This window comes from Scyliorhinus torazame, chromosome 7 (genome assembly GCF_047496885.1).
Source record: "Scyliorhinus torazame isolate Kashiwa2021f chromosome 7, sScyTor2.1, whole genome shotgun sequence".
Taxonomy (NCBI): domain Eukaryota; kingdom Metazoa; phylum Chordata; class Chondrichthyes; order Carcharhiniformes; family Scyliorhinidae; genus Scyliorhinus; species Scyliorhinus torazame.
Window position 1 is genome coordinate 27,030,207 of NC_092713.1, and position 25,586 is coordinate 27,055,792.

The 25,586-nt window shown below is 48.4% G+C and overlaps 1 protein-coding gene across 3 annotated transcripts in view; it reads left to right on the forward strand.

Moving 5' to 3' along the window:
- The window catches only part of lrrc8c (leucine rich repeat containing 8 VRAC subunit C), a 45,052-nt gene extending 21,751 nt beyond the window's left edge, over positions 1–23,301 (forward strand). For all 3 annotated transcript variants that reach the window (XM_072510459.1, XM_072510460.1, XM_072510458.1), the window contains one exon: positions 12,587–23,301. In XM_072510459.1, coding sequence (XP_072366560.1) covers positions 12,587–14,878 — 2,292 coding nt within the window. In that variant the 3' untranslated portion in view covers positions 14,879–23,301. The remainder of the gene's footprint in view (positions 1–12,586) is intronic.
- Positions 23,302–25,586: the final 2,285 nt, after the last annotated feature.

The window sequence follows — 25,586 nt, forward strand, 5'->3', positions numbered from 1 at the left end:
GTTGATTGGCATCATCCTCACTTTCTGTCATGCCTTAAAATGGGAACCAAGCACCATAGCCTGCAATCGTTCAAAATTAGTAGAGTGGATGGCCAGGAGTGTTACGTGTAAAGGCCTGTCAGCAATGAGATCCCAGATGGTGCATAAAATCAAATTACTGCAGATGATGGAATTTGAAACCAAAAGAAAATATGCTGAAAAATCTCAGCAGGTCTGGCAGCACCTGTAGTGAGCTTTGACTAAGGGTCATCCGGACTCGAAACGTTAGCTCTTTTCTCTCCCCACAGATGCTGCCAGACCTGCTGAGATTTACCAGCATTCCCAGAGTATACAGCCTGAATATGAAGTGTGCCGATTATCTATTGTGCTATGTGTTGTGCCCTCTAGGGTGGTACGGTAGCACAGTGGTTAGCACTGTTGCTTGACAGCTCCAGGGTCCCAGGTTCGATTCCCTGCTGGGTCACTGTCTGTGTGGAGTCTGCACGTTCTCCCCGTGCGTGCGTGGGTTTCCTCCGGGTGCTCCGGTTTCCGCCCACAGTCCAAAGATGTGCAGGCTAGGTGGATTGGCCAGACGAAATTGCTCCTGAGTGTCCAAAAAAGGTTAGGTGGAGTTGCTGGGTTACGGGGATGGGGTGGAGACGTGGGCTTGAATGGCCTCTTTCTGCACTGTAAATTCTAACATTCCTGAGACTCATGTTTGTCACATTAATTGGCCATCTTGAGTTAACCCTGAACAATGTCAGCTGCCCACGTACTCAAAGTCAAGGAGAGGGGTGAAAACTCAGGGTTCAGGGATAAATGCTTAGATGCACAGGATCAAGAGGACCTGTGTCCGCATAAGTGCCAGATCCCAGCGCCTGCCATTGAGGATCCATTAACCTTCAATGTGGACAGAACGATCCAGTTGGCCCTGCCCCTGAGAAATGCCCATGAGGAATGGGTGTCCATTGAAACCTCCTGTCAGGACCCCCAGTGATGCAGGGATTAAGGGAGGGAACAACCAGGCGGGCATTGACCCGGGCTGGTCAGGCAATTGGAGGTGGAAGGGCACCTGAGATGTGAATGAGGGTTAAGGTGTCGGACTGGCTGCTTCCCGGACCGGGAGGACAATGGGTAAGGGAGGTGCTGATGTTAAGCGGCTATGCCACCAAGCTGATTCTCTCTCTCTTTATCTTTCTTTTCTCTCTCTCTCTCTCTCGCTCTCTCTTTCTCTCTCTCGCTCTCCCTTTCTCTCGCTCTCTCTCAGCTTACCAAACGAGGTCAGTACGGAGTCAATAGAGCTGACAATTCCACTTATTGCAGCTCCAGAGAGGCACAGACTCCAGCAGCAACAATAATAATAACCTTCTATTGTCACAAGTATGAAGTTACTGTGAAAGGCCCCTAGTCGCCACATTCCGGCGCCTGTTCGGGTAAGCTGGTACGGGAATTGAACCCGCTGGCCTTGTTCTGCATCACAAACCAGCTGTCTAGCCCACTGAGCTAAACGAGCTCTAGTTCAACAAGTGGCGATACCCAGGGAACACCTTGCGCCAGGAGACCAGGGGGGGCCACAGGGCAGGTTCAAGGGTTGGAGGCAACAGCAACCGAGCAGGAGGCTGAAGGGTGAAGAAGGGGACCGAGGATATACAGGGCGATGCATCCTTCACGGAGCTGTCTGACAATGTGCGCCTCTGCCACGGGCTGCCCAACTTGGCGTCATATGGAGACGGAGGGCACCCCCTCCCTGTGGCCATGAAGGTGACGGCAGCCCCCAACCTCTGCACAATGGGTTTGTTCCAGGGCTCCACAGATGACCTGTGTGGCGTTCGCAGTCTTCCATCCATAAATGCATCCGTGAGGTCACGGATGAACTCTGCCCGGGGATTTTGGACTTCATACATTTCAACCAGGGCCAGGCCCAGCAGGACGAGAGGGCTGCGGGATTCGCCACCACAGCTGGTCTGGCACAGGGGCAGGGAGAGATTGACTGCACTCACGTCGCTCTACATGCCCTGTGGCATCAGGGAGTCCCATTCATCAACAGGTAGGGGTTCCACTGCCTTAATATCCAGCTGGTGAGTGACCACTAGATGAGATTCATGCACATGTGTGCACGTTTTCCAGGGAGCATGCATGATAGCTACATCCTTGGACAATCTCAAATCCTTGGAATATTTGAGGGTCAACCAAGGCGACAGGGATGGCTGGTTTAGGAATAAGGATACCCCCTGAGGTCTTGGCTGATGACGTCAGTGCAGAAACCTGAAACCGAAGCAGAGGCCCGCTACAACGAGTCTCACAGGCCTGTGAGTAAGTGGTGCATCGGACACCTTAAGATCCACTCCCTCTGCCTCGACAGGTCCTGTGGGGTTCTACAGCACAGTCTCACCTTACTGATGAAGACCTGGAGGAACGGAACCTCTCCATCGGATGAGGAGGAAGACCTGGAGGGGATGGAAGAAGAGGATGCAGAGGAGCTTCAGGATGGAGACGGAATGGAGTGATGGTTCGCTTGGGCAGAAGGACCAGGGCTGCCCTTATCGCCTCCCGCTTCACACTATAGGAATACCGGGCCGGATTCTCTGCAAACCGGCGGGGCGGGCCACTCCCCCGTCAGGCTGTCCCTCCGCACCTTCAGGGGCTAGGCCGGCGGGGTTGGCGCCGCGCCAGCCGGCGCGGAAGTGCTTGGCGCCACGCCAACCAGCGCCGAAGGGCCTCTGCCAGCCGGCACCAGAGAACTCGGCAGCCGGCGGGGGCGGGATTCACTCCGCTCCCCGCCGATTCTCCGACCCATCGGAGGGGGGTCGGAGAATCACGCCCACCATGTTGTCCAACAGCTCTAGAAGCATCCTCCCTGTCCCAAAGAGAGTGCTAACCCCTCTGTGACATGGTAAAGAGTCGCAGTAAACCTTAGTCATCAGGTGCTGGGTTTGGCGAGTCCTTGAGCCTGCTGAACAGAAAATGCAGGAGGGTGATGCCGACTCCCAGTGAGGAAATGATAATCTTTATTATTGCCACAAGTAGGCTTACACTAACACAGCAATGAAGCTACTGTGAAAAGCCCCTAGTCGCCACATTCCGGCGCCTGTTCGGGTACACAGAGGGAGAATTCAGAATGTCCAATTCATCTAACAGCCCGTCTTTCAGGACTTGTGGGGGGGAAACCGGAGCACCCGGAGGAAACCCACGCAGACAACGTGCAGACTCCGCACAGACAGTGACCCAAGTCGGGAATCGAACCTGGGACACTGGTGCTGTGAAGCAACCGTGCTAACCACTGTGCTACCGTGCTCTGTGACGCAGCTCAGTTACTGCCTACATCTGACTCATGTCCGTCTGTTGCGAGGATGTCAGGCTCAGAGATCAATGCCCAAATCCTTTCAGGAATTAGGTTATTTTCACTTTGAGTGGGCCTAACTGTTTGCCTGATTTTGGGGGACTGTGAGAAGAGTTGTGTCCAGATCGGGTGAAGTGCGATCCTTCTGGGAGGAGGGTTACTGACAGTGAGACCATAAGGTTGTGAATAAGAAGAGTTTTTAATGTGGTAACATGTTCATTTGTGACATTTGATAAAGATCCCCAGACATCTGTGCCTAACTTCACCAGTACCCCAGTCTGTGCCCCCAAAACTCCTTAGCCTTGCGAACCCTCCCACTATGTTTAGGTGTATTCCCAGGATGTACATCAGACGTGGAGGCGGCCTGCTGCCTTCCACACCCTGTTGCCTGAGATGCCCTGAGCAGGCATCCTCTGGAGGGCCAAGACCTGGAGGGATTTCCTATTACTGCATCACTCCGTTCAGCCCACTGCCCCTGAGGTGAGCTGGCATCAGGAAGGGGAGATTCAGAAAGGGTGCTCAGTCCCAGCACCTCCTGGGAGGAAATCCCTGGGAGGTGCTCCAGAAGATCCTCCTCCCTCCGCGTGCTCGTGGGCCCCCTGGGTTACTCCATGGCATGGAGGGGCAACTGGAGTGAACTCTTGACCCCACTCATTCCCTGGCACAGATCCAGCAATGCCTGCTTCCTATTGGACCAGGAATATACTGGTTAAGGAAGTTCTTCCGAACACATCTCAGAATTTCTTCCCCTCCATACCCCAACTAACATTATTCTAATCCACATTTGGGTTAATGAGGTCCCCCAATATCACCACTCTGTAGTTCTGGAAGTTTGCTCTACTCTCTCTCTCTCTCTCTCTCTCCCCCCCCCCCCCCCCTCTCTCTCTCCCCCCCCCCCCCCCCCCCCTTCCCTCTCTCTCTCTCTCTCTCTCTCACTCTCTCTCTGTCCTTGGAGGCTTATACAATACCCCATTCTGGTGATATACCTTTTTCCTTCTCAACATTAACCAGATGAATTCTTTCCTTGCCCTCTCAAGGACATCCTGTCTTCCCAGCACTGCAATGCTTTCCCTAGTCGGTACTGGCATTCCGCCTCCCTGTTATCCATCCCTATCTTTTCAGAAAATTTTGCACCATGACTGTTAAATTCCCAGTGCTCCGCATTGTAAACCACATTCCTGTTATTGCCAACACGTCATATTCCCACACGGCTACTTGATCTTGTAGATCACTGGAATACTTCCTGTTCACCAGTTAGGAGCAACTCCCTTCCTGGTACAGGGACAACTAATCTGCCTCCCCAAAGGATAATTTGGATAAATTTGGATAATTGTGAGGTAATGCATTTTGATAGATCAAATCAGGGCAGGACCTATTCAGTTAATGGTAGGGAGTTGGGAGAGCTACAGAACAAAGAGATCTAGGGTTACAGGTTCATAGCTCCTTGAAGGTGGAGTCGTTAGTGGACAGGTTGGTGAAGAAGGCATTCTGCATGCTAGGTTTTATTGGTCAGAATATTGAATACAGGAGTTGGTACATCTTGTTGAAGTTGTACAAGACATTGGTAAGACCACACATGGAATACTGTATTCAGTTCTGGGCACCCTATTATAGGGAGGCTATTGTTAAACTAGAAAGAGTGCAGAAGAGATTTACGAGGATGCTACCAGGACTTGATGGTCTGAGTTATAAGGAGAGGCTGGATAGGCTGGGACTTTTTTCCCAGGAGCGTAGGAGGCTTAAGGGTGATCTTATAGAGATCTATAAAATAATGAGGGGCATCGATAAGGTAGATAGTCAACATCTTTTCCCAAAGGTAGAGGAGACTAGAACTAGAGGGCACAGGTTTAAGGTGAGAGGGGAAAGATACAAAAGAGACCAGAGGGGAAATTTCTTCACACAGAGGGTGGTGAGCACCTGGAATGGGCTGCCAGAGACAGTGGTAGAGGCGGGTACAATTTTTTTCCTTTAAGAAACAGACAGTTACATGGGCAGGGTGGGTATAGAGGGATATGGGTCAAATGCGGGCAAGTGGGACTAGCTTAGTGAGAGAAACTGGGCAGCATGGACAAGCTGGGCCGAAGGGCCTGTTTCCGTGCTGTAAACATCTGTGACTCTATGATGCCATGTTCACAACTTAATTCATCCTTTCATATAAAGTATGATTTAGTCTCTTCAGAAACTGTCTCACTGGCCCAACCTCACAGTATCCTGCGCCCCGCTTTGGACAACAGCGGACCCCTGCTGGTCCGATACTTTGCTACACCGAAGCTGGCAATGTGTGCAGGAAATACAACACCATAACAATTCCCTACGGTACTGGGGGAGGTGCTACGCACTATATAAAGGTTGGCGACTAAGTACATCCACATCTGCGATATAGGCGTTCCAGGGTGGTGCTTGAATTTACATTTGTAGACGGACACGCTTAACGCCCAACGCTGAATTTTTACCAAAGCGACTGGCGGAATAAACTTGTCCTCTTTAAAAAGACCCAAGAGTGGTTTGTGGTGTGTAACAATGGTAAAGTGCCTCCCCTGTACAGAGCGGTGGAACTTCTTCACCCCATACACTATTGACAAGCCGCCTTTTTCAATCTGAGAGCAGCCTTTTTCGGCCTCTGAGAGGGTTTGCGATACATACCCTCTCGGTCTCCCAGATGTGTCGTCCACCTAATGGGTCAACACTGAAACAACAGAGAAGGGCATCACACGTTAACACCAATTCCTTAGACAGGTCGAAGTGCACCAATAAACTCGATGAATGTTAACAAATGCTTTACTTTGTTAAAAGCTTCTCTCTGGGACATCTTCCAAACCCAATGCTAGTGCTTCTTTGATAGCATATGCAAAGGGCCCAAGAATGTCCCCAAATTTTGGTAGAAAACACCCACCGTAATTCACCAGTCCGAAGAATGACTTGAGGTCAGATATGTGCTCTGGGGGCCGATGCCTCCTTGTCTTCCATGGGGTGTAATAATCCTTGTGTATCTACGCGATACCCAGATCGGTGACCTCAGTGGCTTGAAAAGTACATTTTCCTGCATGATGCATACACAAGCCACGTGAAATTTCTTCAGTGCCTCCTCTAAGTTAGCTCGCTAAACAGCTTCTGACAATCCGGTTATCAAAACATCATATACTACGACTCGTGGCAGACCTTGCAATAGAATTTCCATTGTTCTCTGGAAAATAGCATTTGCTGACAACACATCAAAGGGTAGGCACGTATACTGAAACAGATCTTTGTTTGTGCGTGATTATTGTAACATAATCTGGGAAGTATGGTTGAACACAAGTTACCGATATGTGTACCTCACATCCAGATTTGTATAAGACTGACCTCCAGCCAGCTTTGCAGACAAGTCTTCAATCTTGGGGCTTGGATATTTACCTAACTTGGCCGCCTGATGAACTGCTAATTTGTAGTCTCCACAGATGCAGATGGTCTTGTCAGGTTTTATCACGGGGACTATGGATGCTGCCCACTCCGCAAATTGAACTGGCTGGATAATACCCAGTTCTTCCAATCTCCTCAATTCTGTGCCCTGCCTTTCTCACAAGGTGTATGGTACAGGTCACGCTCTAAAAAAAGACGGGCTGCCCCTGGATCTACATACATCTTCATCTGGAGGCCCTTTATTTTACCCAACTCATTGTGAAAAACATTCTCATACTTCTTCATTAACTCCGGCTGTCCCTCTTCCCATACTTGGGAAGAACTCCATCCAATTTAATTTCATTACCTTGAGCCAATCCCGGCCCCAGAAACTTGGCCCTTGGCCTAACATTATTATTGGGAGCTGAGCGGACTTCTGCTGATGGCTTACAGGTATTGTGTCCTTTACCTTATTAGCTTCTCCTAAGTAAGTTGTTAGTTTTCTTAACCAGGAAGGTTGATGAGGGCATGGCGGTAGATGTAGTGCATAAGGATTTCAGTAAGGCCTTTGATAAAGTTCCAAATGGTAGGCTGCTCTGGAAGGCTAGATCACATGGAATCCAGGGAGAACTGGCAAATTGGATATACAATTGGCTTGGTGGTTGGAAGCAGAGGTAATTGTGGAAGGATGCTTGTCGGACTGGAGGCCTGCGACTAGTGGTGTGCCTCAGGGGTCAGTGCTGGACCCATCGCTGTTTGTTATTTATATCAACAATTTGAATGAGAATGTACAAGGCATGATCCGTAAGCTTGCAGATGACATTAAAATAGGTGGTATTGTGGACAGTGAGGAAGGTTATCAAAAATCGTAGCAGGATCTTGATCAGCTGGGGAAGTGGGCTGAGGAGTGGCAAATGGAGTTCAGTACACATAAGTGTGAGGTGTTGCATTTTGGAAAGTCAAATCAATTTGGACTTTGACGGTGAATGGTAGGACCCTAGGGAATGTCGTGGAACAGAGGGACCTTGGAGTTCCGGTGCACAGTTCTCTAAAGGTGGAGTCACAGGTGGATAGGGCAGTGAAGAAGGATTTTGGCATGCTGGCCTTCATAGTCAGGTCATTGAGTATAGAGGTTGGGAAGTTATGTTGCACAGGACAACTGTACGGGGGCGGGATTCTCTCAGCCCGGGGCCGGGCCGGAGAATCCCCGTGACCAGCGCAAATTGCGCCGCGCTGCCCTGACCCGCAGAGCGGAGAATCGGCGCCACTGGCGCCGGTGTGGTTGGCGTGGCGCCGGTCGGGGGCCGTTCTACGCGGCCGGCCCACCGATTCTCGTCCTGGGATGGGTCGAGCGGCCGTCGTACAAAACGGCGAATCCCACCGGCGCCGTCAACGTCAGCTCTCAGCCGGCGGGAACTCGGAGTGGAAGGGTCGGGGGGCGGCTTGTGGGGGGGGGGGTTCCGACCCCACGGGGGGCCTCCGATGTGGCCTGGCCCGCGATCAGGGCCCATCGGGGGATATGGGGAAGGGGGATATGGGGAAGTGGGATATGGGGGGATCAGGGGGAAGGGGGGATATGGGGGATAAGGGGAAACGGGGGATATGGGGGAAGGCAGATATGGGGGATCTGGGGGAAGAGGGATATGGGGAAGGGGAAATGGGGGGATAGGGGGAGGGGGATATGGGGAAGGGGAATATGGGGGGATAGGGGGAGGGGGATATGGGGAAGGAGGCATTAGGGAAGGGGTATATGGGGAAGGGGAGATGGGGGGATTTGGGGAAGGGATATGGGGGAAGGGGGGATATGGGGAAGGGGGATATGGAGGAATCAGGGGAAGGGGATATGGGGAAGGGGGATATGGGGAAGATGGATAAGGGGAAACGGGGAATATTGGAGAAGGGGGAGATGGGGGAAGGGATATGGAGGATCTGGGGGAAGGGGGATATGGGGGAAGGGGGATATGGGGAAGGGGGATAAGGGAGAATATGGAGGAAGGGGGATATAGGGAAGGGGGCATAAGGGGAAGGGGGTATATGGGGGAAGGGGGATATGGGGTGATTTGGGGAAGGTATATGGGGAAGGGGGGATATTGGGGATAGGGGATATGGGGGAAGGGGGGATATGGGGAAGCGGGGATATGGGGAAGGGATGTGGGGGAAGGGGAGATATGGGGGAAGCGGGGATATGGTGGAATGGGTATATGGGGATCTGGGGGAAGGAGAGATATGGGGGAAGGGGGATATGAGGGAAGGGGATATGGGGGGATTTGGCAGAAGGGATATGGGGAAGTGGGGTAATGGGGAAGGGGGATCTGGGGGAAGGGGGGATATGGGGCAAGGGGGATATGGGGAGATCTGGGGGATGGGGAGATATGGGGGAAGGGGGGATATGGGGAGGGGGATATGGGGGAAGGGAGGACATGGGGAAGGGAGATTTGGGGGAAGGGGGGATATTGGGGAAGCGGGATATGAGGGAAGGGGGATTATGGGTGAAGGGGGATATGGGGAAGGGGATATGGGGATAAGGGGGGATATGGGGGAAGGGGGATATGGGGGATATGGAGGAAGGGGGATATGGGGCAAGGGGGATATGGGGAAGGGGGATATGGGGGAAGGGGGGATATGGGGAAGGGGATATGGGGATCTGGGGGTAGGGGGTATATGGGGGACGGGGATATGGGTGAAGGGGCATATGGGGGAAGGAGGGATATGGGGAAGGGGGATATGGGGAAGGGGGATATGGGGATCTGGGGGTAGGGGGTATATGGGGGACGGGGATATGGGGGAAGGAGGGATATGGGGATATGGGGAAGGGGGATATGGGGAAGGGGGATATGGGGAAGGGGAAAGGGGGGCAGGCAGTGTGTGGCCTCACTTGGCGCTGCGCGGCGGGCGGCCATTTTGCCGGGTCTCCGGGAGGGGGGGGGGCGTCTTTCGCGACCGTGATGGGTGACGCCATCGCGAATTGCGTCACGCCGCTACTAGCCCATTCCCGGCCGGAGAATTCGCAACGTTTGGGGGCGCCCGACGCCGGAGTGATTCGCACCGTTTCTGGCGCTAGGTTCGGGCCATTGTGCCGATTCCTGGGAATCCCGCCCCATATGTGCATCTTCGTTGTGTCTGCACTCCAACTTCATCTTTAAAATATGAGCCATCAAATGCAATAATGTAATATTCTTCAACTGAGGTGAAAAATAGTACGGTGTGGAAAATAGTAAGCATAGTGCTTCCGGATTATTTTATGTTGCAGAAACTATAACAATCCAGTAAATGTATTAGACACAGGTGAACAATGGTGCAAAAATAAGATTATGTTACGTTATTTCAAGAATGTTCCATCGTTGACTAAGGCTTCTCTCATTTCATGTTCACTAGTTGGGTGCTTTGAACTGTTGAACTCTGACCAATGGTGCTTGTTGATTGTGAGGGAATGTGTTGCCATCTTGTGGTCAGTGATGGAATTGTTGAATTCCATGGTTTGCCATGGTGACAGGCAGCCCTGGAAGGTGACCGGTCGAGGGTCGACGCACTCGCACTTGGCCATTCTAATAGAAATGCTGTGCTTAACATTCACAATTGTCCCAAGACGTGAACCTGATTACTCATCAACACACTGCTTGTCTGCAGGTATCAATAAAAACAATGATTCTCAGGTAAACTTTAATTGTTGCCCTGCCCGCTGAACTATTGTGCTGGCGGATGCAAAAGGTGGCTTATACGGGCTCTATGAGCGTCAGTCTGAGCTCAGAGAGTCTTGGCAATGAGTCAGAATATTTTTGGTTCAAATCCCACAGATTTGAGCAGGTAGTCGGGGTTGACACTCCAGGGAGCACTGTGAAAAAATTTAAATCGCTTATTGTCACAAGTAGGCTTCAAATGAAGTTACTGTGAAAAGCCCCTAGTCCCCTCATTCCGGCGCCTGTTCGGGGAGGCTGGTACGGGCTGGCACTGTGCTGTTGGAGGGGCAAGTGGGTGAGACTGAAATGCTCCTAAAAAGAACCATGGTGCTCTTTTAAACATCGCTGAGGAGTTCTCCCAGTAATCAAGTTGCAGAACGGGTATGTAATTGGCAAATGAATTCCAACACACTCAGTGGGAACTACTGCATTTAGATGAACAATAATAAGGATTACTTAGAAAAGAAGAACTGAAGTGTGGTTGAGGACTAAAGGGATCTGGAAGCAGAAATACACAAATCACTCAAGGTAACAACTCAGGTTAACAAGGCAAACCAAGCACCAGGATTGATTTCCAGAGGGATAGAACTGAAAAAATATAAAGTTATGCTCAGATTGCATATAAAACACCTAATTAGTTGACAGCTAGAGTACTGTGAACAAACCTTCACAAACATTCAAACTCTCCCCCACCGACAAATAGTGGCAGCGTGTGCACCATCTACAAGATGCACGGCAGTAACTCACCAAGACTCCTCAGACAGCGCCTTCCAAACCCGTGACCACTACCATCTAGAAGGACAAGGGCAGCAGATACCTGGGAACCCCACCACCTGGAGGTTCCCCTCCTCGTCACTCACCAGCCTGACTTGGAAATACATCGCTGCTCCTTCACTGTCGCTGGGACAACATCCTGGACCACCCTCCCTAACAGCACAGTGGTGCACCTACACCACATGGACTGCAGCGGTTGAAAAACAAAGATCAGTGATGCGACCATCAATTCACATGAGACAGAGAGTTGAAGTGAACAGTGGACTAGAAGAGTGCCTGCCTGCGACTGCTCTGCACTGAGAGCCGCCTACAGGGCAACTGCTCTATATACCTCCTCTCAAGGGGGCGGAGCCCACAAGGGCACCAACATGATACAAGCGGTGTAATACAATACAATGGCCCATAGGTGGAGCCCACAAGGGCAACAACATAGTACAATGCAATGCAGTGGTGAATGGTTGCCATAATACGTTCACCACAATCAACACCACCTTCTGAAGGACAATTATGGTCAGAGGGTCATTCGTCTTTGGAATTCTCTTCCACAGAGAGAGGGTGGAGGCTGGGTCATTAAATGCATTCAAGGCTGAGCTTGACAGATTTCTGATCTACAAGGGAGTCAAGGGGCTGGCAGGAAAGTGGAGTCGAGGCCACAATCAAATCAGCCATGATCGGATTGACTAAATCTCTTTTTTTAAATAAATTTAGAGTAGCCAATTATTTCTTTCCAATTAAGGGGCAATTTAGTGTGGCCAATCCACCTAACCTGCACATCTTAGGGTTGTGGGGGTGAGACCCACGCAGACATGGGAAGAATGTGCAAACTCCACACAGAGAGTGACCCGGGGCCGGGATCGAACCCGGGTCCTCAGCTCCGTAGGCAGCATTGCTAACCACTGTGCCACCGTGCTGCCCTTCAGCAGGCTAAATCAACCAAATGGCCTATGCCTGCTCCCATTTCCTATGGTCTTATTAGGAAAGGAAAAAGTGTTAATCCTCTTTTCTGATCTGGTGGATTGGCCGTGCTAAATTGCCCTTAGTGTCCAAAAGGATAAGTGGGGTTACGGGGATGGAGTAGAGGCGTGTGTTTAAGTAGGGTGCCCTTTCCAAGGGCCGGTGCAGAACCTATGGGCTTCCTTCTGCCCTGTAAATTCTGTAATCTATGAAAAGTATCTATTTGGTTGTCCACCATTTTTTGAGCTGAAATGCGATACATAAATGCAAGTTATATCTTTCTTTACTGCAAGGAAGTCAATTTGAGCACTTCCATATTCTATGGAGTGTATTTATCACTAATTGAAAAGCTGAGATGAGCACAGGCACCTATTTTTATAGTATGATTGCGATGATTATATGATTCATCAATAAATATCTCTGAAGTTGCTCAAAAGTTATGCTTTTTAATGGCTTGTCCTTTCCCCCCATTTCTCTTCCCTAGGTAATGCAGGACAAGATCATTTGTCTTCCTAAACGGAATTCACCCCACAGCCTACGGCCTGTTCAAAATCAAACACGTGTCAACATTTCTTCCAGTCCGTTTGTAACACCTGCAGCATTGCCGTTGCCACGTCCATCCTCTCACCCCTCCGCTGAAATGAAAGGACTGAAAACAAATCTTGACCTTCAGCAGTACAGCTTTATAAACCAAATGTGCTACGAGCGAGCGCTGCACTGGTATGCCAAGTATTTCCCCTATCTCGTCCTGATACACACGCTGGTCTTTATGCTGTGCAGCAACTTTTGGTTCAAATTCCCCGGGTCCAGCTCCAAAATCGAGCACTTCATCTCCATCCTGGGGAAGTGCTTTGACTCGCTGTGGACCACCCGCGCCCTGTCCGAGGTGTCCGGCGAAAACCCCGAGGAAAAGGACAGCAAGAGCAGCCAGAAGAGCCACCAGGTCAAAGTGGCGCTGGGCCTGTCCAACTCGGAGGGCAACCTGGTGAAAACGCAGTCCTTGCGATCCATCCCCGAGAAGGTGGTGGTGGAGAAGCCGCCAGTCAGTGCGCTGGACAAAAAGGAGGGCGAGCAGGCCAAAGCACTGTTTGAGAAAGTCAAAAAGTTCAGACTGCACGTCGAAGAAGGGGATCTTCTATATTCCATGTATGTGCGCCAGACCATCATCAAAGTCATCAAGTTCATTTTCATCATTGCATATAACAGCATCCTAGTCTCGAAGGTCAACTTCACTGTGGATTGTGAGGTCAACATTCAGGAGATGACAGGCTACTGTAAGTTTTCCTGCAATCACACCATGGCGCACCTCTTCTCCAAGCTGTCCATCTGCTACCTGTGTTTTGTCAGTGTCTACGGCCTCACCTGCCTTTACACTCTCTACTGGCTGTTTTACCGCTCCCTTAAAGAATATTCCTTTGAGTATGTCCGGTTGGAGACTGGCATCGATGACATCCCCGACGTCAAAAATGACTTTGCCTTCATGCTGCACCTGATCGACCAGTATGACCCTTTGTACTCCAAGAGGTTCGCAGTGTTTCTGTCGGAGGTCAGCGAGAATAAGCTGAAGCAGTTGAACCTGAACAACGAGTGGACCCCAGACAAGCTGCGGCAGAGGCTGCAGACAAACGGCCAGAACCGGCTGGAGCTGCAGCTTTTCATGCTGTCGGGGCTGCCAGACACCGTGTTTGAGCTTACAGAGCTGCAGTCTCTAAAACTGGAGATCATCAACAATGTCACCATCCCGGCGACCATTGTGCAGCTCGAGGACCTCCAGGAGCTGTCCCTGTACCAGTGCTCGGTCAAGATCCACAGCGCTGCTCTGGCATTCCTGAAGGAAAACCTCAAGGTTTTACGGGTCAAGTTTGATGACATCCGGGAGCTTCCACAGTGGCTGTACGGGCTGAAAAGTTTGGAAGAGTTGCACCTTCAGGGCTCTTTGAGTCCCGACCTCTCCAAGAACATCACACTGGAATCCTTGCGGGAACTCAAAAGCCTCAAGGTCCTTTACATTAAAAGTAACTTGACCAAAATCCCACCGCCAATCGTTGAGACCTCGAGTCACCTTCAGACGCTGTGCGTTCAAAACGACGGCACCAAGTTGGTGATGCTCAATAGCTTGAAGAAAATGATCAATCTCACCGAGCTCGAGCTCATCCACTGCGACCTGGAGCGAATCCCCCACGCCGTCTTCAGCCTGATCAATCTTCAAGAGCTCGACTTGAAGGAAAACAACCTGAAATCTGTTGAGGAGATCATCAGCTTTCAACATTGCCGCAAGCTCACCTGCCTCAAGATGTGGCACAATAGTATAACCTACATCCCGGAGCACATCAAGAAGCTGTCGAGCTTAGAGCGCCTGTACTTTAACCATAACAAGATCGAGGTTCTGCCTTCGCACCTCTTCCTGTGCAACAAGCTGAGGTCCTTGGACCTGGGACACAATGACATCCGGTTCATCCCGCCCGAGATCGGCGTCCTCCAGAGCCTGCAGGACTTCACCATCACCGGCAACAAGGTGGAGAGCTTGCCGGATGAGCTGTATTTCTGTAAGAAGCTGAAGACGCTCAAGATTGGCAAGAACAACCTGTCGGTCCTGTCCCCAAAGATTGGAAATTTGGCGCATCTCACCGTGCTGGAACTGAGGGGGAACCATTTCGACGGGCTGCCGGCAGAGCTGGGGGCTTGCCGAGCCCTGAAGCGAAGTGGCCTCCTTGTGGAGGACGCCTTGTTTGATGTGCTGCCTCCTGGTGTCAGGGAACAAATGAAAATGGAGTAGAGTGTGGTCAAAAGGGGCCAGTCCAAATTTCAGCCATAAACAGAGATGAGGAGGAATTTCTTCAGCCAGAGGGTGGTGAATCTGTGGAACTCTTTGCCGCAGAAGGCTGTGGAGGCCAAATCACTGAGTGTCTTTAAGACAGAGATAGATGGGTTCTTGATTAATAAGGGGATCAGGGGTTATGGGGAGAAGGCAGGAAAATGGGGATGAGAAAAATATCAGCCATGATTGAATGGCGGAGCAGACTCGATGGGCCGAGTGGCCTAATTCTGCTTCTATGTCTTATGGTCTTACGGTCTAATGTCACCACTTTTAAAGTCAAGTGACCCTTGATGGGTGAGTCTGTTGTGAGCTGGCTATGGTTCCTTTTGCTTTTAAATTGTATAACTCAAGAGTTACTGCCAACATTTTTACATTAATCTTGTATTTTATAATCCATCATGTTCGTTTTAGCTGCGCTGTATGAAGTAACTGATTGAATTCATGACGATTGAGTCATTAGAGTCTTGGCTCCAATGCCACCTACAAATTTCAAAGGAGCGAATTTTAGCGCGTTACAAAAATTCTGGATTAGTGTCGGAGAAAACCTATCAGAGCAGACCATTGCCTTCTTGCACTGAAAAAACGTTATCAGTGCACACGCGAGTGACAGAAACCTCTGTGCGTGAAGTTACGACCAGCCTTTTTTAAAAATATCTAATATATATATATATGTATAAAATCAGAACTCTGTCCTCTGTAAACGGGGGCCAGACAAGATGGTGACTTTTCTTTCCCAAAGGTATTTATTTTAAGAAACAAAATGTTTTAAATGTGCCTTTAGTAGGGTGCCACTGCCCAGAACTGCTGCATATACTGGTATGACGTGCCACAGAGCCACACAAAGGATATCACCAACCAATTTAAACACTCATTGCTTATCAGTTATTCAATGCACTGTGCTGGCAGGGAAAATAGGATTTTTTGCACTAAAACTAAAGGGTGGTCAGAGAGTCACCGTGTCACGGGAGAAGGACATTTGGCCCATTGATTGCGTGACCCTTCAGTGCTGGCTGAAGGGACGCTGGAGGGGTGGCGAGGGGTTGGGGTATGCTCCTTATTTAGAGCATACCTACATTCAGAGGCCGCAGTGGAACTAGTGCTGAGCATGTAGCTAGCTGGGAGCCGAGGTATGCTGGTGCAAACCTTCTCAGTTTGAGCTGCATCTGTACAGTGTATAGGCAGTGGAAGGCTGTGACGCCGCGCGCTACAGTGTAGCATTTCAATACAGGGATAATGATGTTGGAGAAGATGGGTGACTGAACTGCTGCTAAAGAGCTGTTGGTAAATAAAAGAATATTCATTGTATTACGAGCAATGTTTTTTTAACAATTGTATATAGGTTGGTAGAAGCAGTGCGATGCAGTCAAAAGGGTAATTGTTAAAAACAGTGACAGGAGATATAGGTTCATGGCCTCAAATGGTCCAAAGAAAGTTATTTCGAAGCAGAATACTAAAATAAATGTATACACCTGTGTGCGTATGTAGTATAGACACAATACAATTACTGATTGGGTGGGATTCAGCGGTCCCCCAGCCGTGTGGTTCTCGGGGGGCAGCGGCGTTCGCTGTCGGCGGGATTCTCTCTTCCCGCTGCTTGTGAATGGGATTTCCCATTGAAGCCACCCCACGCTGCCGGGAAACCCGCGGACGGGAATGCGCTGCCGGCGGTAACAGAGAACCCAGCCGCCAGTGAGCTGCCGGAGAATCCCGCCCATTTTATTTGCGGGAGAGGGTAGCATAGAATGTAAGTTTAAAAATGCAAGCTTGCCATTATATGTCCCGCCTTTCCGAGATTACGCGGTCTGAATCATAATGTGTGTCGGCAAACCAGAGTTACGCTGTAGAACGCACAGCAATCGCTCTTAAAGCGAAGAGGTTACCCTGTGAGTATCTGCTCGCAGAATGCACAGAGTTCCACTCCGCCAGTCTAGATAGACGCATGCACTTTCTCGTGACAAAGCCTTACTTCATGTTGACATTTTCATTAATCGCCTGTCTGTGTCAACATTTCACCGTTATAGATTTGTATTCCCACATTTTAAAGTTGGACGCAAAATCACACGTGAATTTATTTTTAGCATGAAAAAGACTTTTGTTTCTAAGGCTGCCCAATTACAGACATGATGTGGAGATGCCGGCGTTGGACTGGGGTGGGCACAGTAAGCAGTCTTACAACACCAGGTTAAAGTCCAACAGGTGTGTTTCGAATCACTAGCTTTCGGAGCGAAGCTCCTTCCTCAGGTGAGTACAGTCACAGACACTTCTCTTTAGAGCAAAAAGTACCTTTGGACCAGACCTGCAGTAGCAACTGGTTGAACTGCAGAGGGTGCTGATGGTTTCAGTCAGTGTGGGAGAGCCAAATTAGTGCCAAGCTATAATGTTGCATATGCGACGATGTGAAATGGAAATCAGTTAGCAGTAATGTTCACTTGCTTCAGGAAATTAAATGTCGGAAAGATCATGTGGTAGTGGACATTGTCCCTGATTTGTTGGACGGATTGGGTCAAATGACCAGCCGTCCTTTAGCGAAACACCATTCCGTACTTTATATAACAGAGGATTGTACAGTTTATTCCATTTTCATTTCATTTAACACTGAACAGTTTTATTCAAAATTCCTGTATCGTGAACAAAACCATTTTCTTTAATTAAACAAAGATCATGAAGGAGAAATGAACAGCGCCAGAAGCTGCTTACCAATGCAGCTAAAAGTGGAGAGTTTTTCTTTCTCAACTTGCAATCCGTGGAAAGTCCAAAAATACATTCCTTCATCTTTTCTGCCAGATTTGTGCGGATATTTACAGTTAGAAGTAAAAACGAACAACTAGTATTACCTGTGCCAGAATTAGTGTATAACAGGGTACACCCAATAGGAGAGAATGATCCCAGGGTCAAATCTTTATTCCCAACAATGCCAAGAATCTATCGAACCAATATTGTACAGCCTTAATTGTCAAATGCCCTGTCCTTCAATTTTAGACTCCTCACCCCGCCCCCACCACCACCACCATACACCATTCATTGAGCAAGAAGCAAACAGTCTGTGACCGATCTTCATCACCAGCTACTTGGAAATGTATAAGAACAATTTGATGTTACATTTCCCCCGCACTGTCCGCCCCCTTCTGCATCCATGCATGGGAAACTTCTTCTGTTTGACATCTCTACCCTTTGAGAACTTAGTTGAGAAAGAAAGTCTTGCATTTGTGGTCATCCAAAACTCTCCAACCTGTGCACTTACCCCCTATCAAGTCATTTAAATCTTTTTTAAAAAATCTTTATTATTGTCACAAGTAGGCTTACATTAACACTGCAATGAAGTTACTGTGAAAATCCCCTAGTCGCCACATTCCGACGCCTGTTCGGGTACACGGAGGGAGAATTCACAATGTCTAATTCACCTAACAAGCACGTCTTTCGGGACTTGTGGGAGGAAACCGGAGCACCCGGAGGAAACCCACATAGACACGGGGAGAACGTGCAGACTCTGCACAGACTGTGACCCAAGCGGGAGTCGAACCTGGGACCCTGGCGCTGTGAAGCAACAGTGCTAACCACTGTGTTACCGTGCTGCCCCACCTGCTCACCTGTCCCCTGCACACGCCTGTGTTATACTGGCTCCCAGTTGAGCGCTCCTTGTTTTCAGGCCCCTCTCCATGGCCACACTCTTCCCTAACTCGGTATCTCCTCCAGCCCTTCGACCCTCTGAACATGTGCACTCGTGTACTTCTAAGCCTCTTGGGAATTCCTGACTTTAATCTTTTCACCATCGGTGGCTGTGCCTTTAGCTGCCTCAGCCTTGAAAGCTGGATTATTTTTAAATCTCTCCGTCTCCCCGCCTCCCTTTTCTCCTTTAAAATGCTCCTTAAGTCCACCTATTTGACCGAAATTTGGGTCATCTGCCTTTATGTGGCTCAGTCTTACAGTTTACTTTATAGCATTCCTCCTGTCCATTAATTTAATAATCTTTAATAATCTTTATTGTCACAAGTAGGCTTACATTAACACTGAAGTGAAAAGCCCCTAGTCGCCACACTCTGGCGCCTGTTCGGGTACACAGAGGGAGATTTCAGAATGTCCAAATTACCTAACAGCATGTCTTTCGGGACTTGTGGGAGGAAACCGGAACACCCGGAGGAAACCCACGCAGACACGGGGAGAACGTGCAGACTCCACACAGACAGTGACCCAAGCCGGAATCGAACCTGGGATTGTGAAGCAACAGTGCTAACCACTGTGCTACCGTGCCACCCACCATTATCTCCCTGTCCTGCGGGTATTGTAGCTGTGACGGGGGAAGCGTCCTTGGAAACATTCCTTGGAATGTTTTATTATGTTAAAGGTGCTATACGAATACAAATAGTTGTTGTTGTATTTATATAACATCTTTCATGATTATCATAGAATTTTTCATAGAATTTGCAGTGAAGAAGGAGGCCATTCGGCCCATCGAGTTTGCACCGGCTCTTGGAAAGCGCAATCCACCCAAGATCAACACCTCCACCCTATCCCCACAACCCAGTAACCCCACCCAACACTAAGGGCAATGTTGGACACTAAGGGCAATTTATCATGGCCAATCCACCTAACCTGCACACCTTTGGACTGTGGGAGGAAACCGGAGCACCCGGAGGAAACCCATGCACACACGGGGAGGATGTGCAGACTCCGCACAGACAGTCACCCAAGCCGAATCAAACCTGGGACCCTGGAGCTGTGAGGCAATTGTGCTATCCACAATGCTACCGTGCTGCCCCAAACCTTAGAACATTCCAAAGCACCTGGAGGATGTGCAGACTCCGCACAGACAGTCACCCAAGCCGGAATCAAACCTGGGACCCTGGAGCTGTGAGGCAATTGTGCTATCCACAATGCTGCCGTGCTGCCCCAAACCTTAGAACATTCCAAAGCACCTTGCAATCAATTAAAGATTGCACAAATAGCAAAGTGATCATGACTAGATGATCAGAAACCCGCTGACGAGAGAATTACAGATGTGGCCATTTCCACGTGTGCTGTTGAAGCATGGGCACAGCACCATGCCATCGTGGCAAACCTCCCCTATGGTATTTAGGAACATCATTCTGCAGATACTTCATCATACCTTTCCCAAAGCCCAATCTTTAAGCTTCTTTTCCCACCCTAGCGAGAGAGATTTTCCTTCCAAAGAGCTGTGGCAGCCGACATGGCAGATATTGCCGATCTCTGTCTTTGGCTTTTGTACCAGAAGCGAGAGTCAGGAGCCACAATAGAATCAAAGCAGCAGTAAATCCGAAACTTTCTGACCACACTGGTTAGTTGGGAGATTAAAGCCTATGAAGCTACCCTTCTGTGTTATGGGCATAGAAGCTATTAGTATTAACATTTCTTTCTGAATGTTGCTGAAAAGAGTGACATGTTACTCAAACTTTTCGTTTTGGACTCACCAGGATGGGAGAGAAAGGCGGGAGAAGGGAGGGGAAAAGGAGCAAAGGGGATCCAGTATAAACCATTGCCGAGGGTAGGTAAGAGTCAACCGCATCGCTGTGGACCTGGAGTCACATGTAGGCCAGACCGGGTAAGGACAGCAGATTCCCTTCCCTGGACGACATTAGTGAACCAGGTGGGGGGGAGGGGGGGTTATGACAATTGATGATAGTTTCATGGCCACCATGATTGAGATTGGCTTTCAGTTCAAGATTTTATTAATTGAATTCAAACTCCACCAGCTGCCATGGTGGGATTCGAACCCCTCTCCCCAGAGCATTAGCCTGGGCCTCTGGATCACTAGTAACAACGACATTACCACCACCTGACCATCTCCTCCATTCCTGAGGCAGGAATCAGAGAACCATACAGCGAGGAAGGGACTATTTGACCCATAATGCTATGCCGACTCATTGAAAGGCCCGCTCAATTTGTCCCACTCCGTTAATCTTCCCCACAGTCCTGAAGTGTTATTCCTTCTTCTCGTTTCCAATTCCCTTTGGAAAGCTCCAATTCAAGCAACATCCATCACTCCTTCTGGGGGGTGGGAGGGGGGCACAGCTCGCCCCATAAGAAAAAACATTCTCCTTACCGCCCTCATCAGCTCTTTTGCCTTTTTGAAATAGACAGAGATAAGCTAATTATGACCTTGCTTTTTAGTGAAACATACTAGTCTTAATTAGGCCCAGAAATATGGGGCAGGATTCTCCGTCCCGCCAGCCGGCCAATGGGGTTTCCCCTTGTGGGCAGCCCCACGCCTTCGGGAAATCCCCGGGCGTGGGCCCAACGGAGAAACCAGCCCATGATTTTGGGATTGCCACATTCCATCGCTTTACCCCCTCTGGAGAATCTTAGAATGGGGGCAGTTATTATTCCAGTTCTGTGGAAAGCTATTAAAATGATGGCTGTTATTTAAAAAAATGTTTGTGATTGGTCAGCAACAGCCTGAATAAAGAAAGCATCTCAAATCACGTCACAGTGAGTTAGCTTGAACCAGACAAATTAGTGTCTCTTGTCCTTCCAGGTGCTAGAGGCTGCGGATTTGGCAGGTTCTGTCGCCAACATCTTGGATGAGTTAGTACAGTGCGTCCTGTGGATATTACACACTGATGTACCACTCTAACCAATGCATCTAGAACAAGCAGACCAGATCGGAATGAGGATCTATTGGTGTCAGATTCACTTTTATTTAATTTTACCCAAACATTCCCTGTCGAGCTCTTGGCCAGTTCTGTCCAAAGGGGTTTTTGGCTGCCTTCTGCACTTTATCACTGATACTGCCTATTCCTTCAGTTCTGAAAGAAACGCACATCATCTTTTGTAATCAGATTCTTTTTTTAAAACTTTGATAAGCTGGACAGGTTAAGATATCAAACCTGTGACGTACTCTGTTTGAAATCTTCCTGAAAACAAATAATATATTTTGAATACTTCAACCAAAGAGCATTCGGGCTGACTGTCAGAACAGTCACATGTCGTTCAATGAGATATTTGAAGAGAATCATTCTGTGATGGGCTACTGTCTTTGTAAGATGTGTGACATACGTGGGCCAGTTGAGATTTCTTTCCTCCTGAAAAAAGTTGCCATTTGATAACTGCAACAAAATCGCTACTTTAGTGGCTGAGGGAAAATTCATCCCTTAACTATGTCTCACAATAAATTGGGAATATCACGCTTAAAAGCTGGAATTATTTTAAAAGGGCTTATCAATGATTGGAGTGAAGCAGAATGAGACTGCATAGACTAGAGGACAGATTGTCACTCAGAAAAGCTTCCTAGTTAGCTGGGGACCTCCCACCCCATTTCCACCAAGTTTAATCATTTACAAAGCCAGGCGGCTTTGCACCAATGCTATACCTGTCCTGTAAACGCACCCAAAGAAGCGTGCTTCCCTACCACAGAGAGCAGGTTCAGCATTTCTGGTGGAAATGTTGACACGAGATCAACGCATGCTCTCTGAGTCACTCCTGCAATGCGAATTGGATTTAATACTAATTCAAACTGCAGGAGGGGACTCCTTGTGTTCAAAATATTATCACTCACTTATGCACCTACTCATTACAGCAAAAAAAAACAGTAATTACTTGTGGTTTCTTGGATCGTTAATAAAAGGCTTGGAGGGTTTGTGTACTTTTTTCTGTCTGTAAACCCAAATTATCCTCAACTAAGGAATTATTGCAATCCAAAGTCATTATTTCCTTCATTTGACATCTGTTTGTGTGCTATCTGAATGTCCACTACTGATTTTACAAGAAGGTTACCTTTTTAGTTTTTTAGTGTCGATTTTTATCACACTGTACCTATTAATATATTGTATTTTATTGACACAACAGTATGGCAAGGCTGAATGTGTCAACTGTGAAAGTTTGTACTCATAAATTATATTTCAAATAGAAGTATCATTCATGATTCTGTTTCCGCACAACACTATAACAGCTGTTCGAATGGACTCCTGCTGTATCTACCCATGTATCCAAAACAGTATTAGGATAAATGCCGCATAATAGCCCATGTGTATGAAGGATGTGTTTGCTTATTTAGTGTAGTTTTTAATTACCCTTTCGGACAGCCGTTTCTCCGTTTGAAAAATTCTGTGAAGTGTTTAGCTATCATGATGTTTTAAATTGAACCTTGTACAAGAATCTGCCAAAACAATGAGTGCTTATTCCGTAAGGAAATTCCACGCCACGTATCTCCTTGCGTTTTGAGAAACGGTCGGTCAAATTACTGCAGGTTTGGAGACCCAGAAAAGTAGCTACTGAAAGAAGCACAATAATGTTCTGCGAATTGCAATGGATTGGACGTAACTTGCTCATGACACTAGTGACTGTTTAAAAACATATTGCAGGTGATTTGTCCAGTACAGCTAATTGTACAGAGTTTGCTCAATTATAAACTGTGCACACAAATCTTTCATTTGCATTGGTGTTTGTTTTTTTAAAAGGAAAATGTGATGTCCATGCACAAGGTGTTGTGAATCTATCCTTATGTAATGCTGCAAAGAGTGTTTATCAGACAAATCAAGTCAACCTGTCCCTTCTGGCAGTTACTTCAATGAGAGCCGTAAACTGTTCTAATTTGTCAACCAAAAAAAAAAATCACACATGTTAAAAGAAAATAAATCCAATAGCGAAAAGACTACAATTTGTTGAAAGATTGCTGCCTGCTTCTTTATGGCTTTATCAGTCAAGCCTGTAGTGTTCAGCCCGATACAAAATGAAGAACAGGTCACAGAGTGTTGAAACACTGCTACATACTCACACCCAATTTCCTTCAACATTAATCAATGAGGAAAATATACAAAAGCGTTTATTAACAGAATCACACATTGCAGAAAGTTCTTTCCGCCCACCGAGTCTGCACAGACACGTGAAAAACACCTGGCCTACCTACCTAATCCCATTGCCCAGCATTTGGCCCATAGCCTTGAATGTTATGACGTGTCAAGTATTCATCCAGGTACTTTTTAAGGGATGTGAGGCATCCCTCCTCTACCACCCTCCCAAGCAGTGCATTCCAGACCGTCATCATCCTCTGGCCGAAAACGTTTTCTTCGCATCCCCCCTAAACCTCCTGCCCCTCAACTTAAACTTGTGTCCCCTTGTGAGTGACCCTTCAACTAAGGGGAACAGCTGCTCGCTATCCACCCTGCCCATGCCCCTCATAATCATGCACACCTCGATCAGGTCGCCCCTCAATCTTCTCTGCTCCAACAAAAACAGCCCAAGCCTATCCAACCTCTCTTCATAAACTTAAACGTTCTATCCCAGGCAGCATCCTGGTGAATCGCCTCTGCACCCCCTCCAGTGCAATCACATCCTTTCTATCGCGGCGACCAGAAATGCACACAGTACTCCAGCTGTGGCCTCACCAAACTTCTATACAAGTCCAACATGACCTCCCTACTTTTGTAATCTATGCCTCGATTGATAACGGCAAATGTCCCAAATGCCTTTTTCACCACCCTATTAACCTGCCCTTCTGCCTTCGGAGATCTATAGACAAACACGCCACAATCTCATTGTTCCTCAGAACTTCCTAGTGCTATGCTGTTAATTGAATACTTCCTTGTCAGATGACTCTTTCCAAAGTGTATCACCTCACACTTTTCTGGGTTTAATTCCATCTGCCCATTTGACCATCCCGTCTATATCTTCCTGTAACCCAAGACACTCAGATATTTATTCAGGTCACTGCTGTCCAACGGCTTAATAAGGACACTGTGAAGTTATTTTTACACAAACCTTTGCATTAAACTTGCTTGCAAATCATACCTGCATCTCTACTGCCTCCCAAAAACACATAAGGCCAACACACCAGGCCGCCCTATCGTTTCAGGCAATGGGACCCTGTGTGAGAACCTCTCTGGCTACATCGAGGGCATCTTGAAACCCATCGTACAAGGTACACCCAGCTTCTGTCGCGACATGACGGACTTCCTACAGAAACTCAGCACCCATGGACCAGTTGAACCAGGAACATTCCTCGTCACAATGGACGTCTCGGCACTCTACACCAGCATCCCCCATGACGGTGGCATTGCTGCAACAGCCTCAGTACTCAACACCGACAACTGCCAATCTCCAGACGCAATTCTGCAACTCATCCGCTTCATTCTGGATCACAACGTCTTCACCTTTGACAACAAGTTCTTCATCCAGACGCACGGAACAGCCATGGGGACCAAATTCGCACCCCAATACGCCAACATCTTCATGCACAAGTTTGAACAGGACCTACTCACCGCACAGGACCTTCAACCGATGTTATACACCAGATACATCAATGACATTTTTTTCCTTTGGACCCACGGCGAAGAATCACTGAAACGACTACACGATGACATTAATAAGTTCCATCCAACCATCAGACTCACCATGGACTACTCTCCAAAATCAGTTGCATTCTTGGACACACTCGTCTCCATCAAGGACGGTCACCTCAGCACTTCGCTTTACCGCAAACCCACGGATAACCTCATGATGCTCCACTTCTCCAGCTTCCACCCTAAACACATTAAAGAAGCCATCCCCTATGGACAAGCGCTCCGTATACACAGGATCTGCTCAGACGAGGAGGAGCGTAACAGACATCTACAGACGTTGAAAGATGCCCTCGTACGAACGGGATATGGCACTCGACTCATCGATCGACAGTTCCAACGCGCCACAGCGAAAAACCGAACCGACCTCCTCAGAA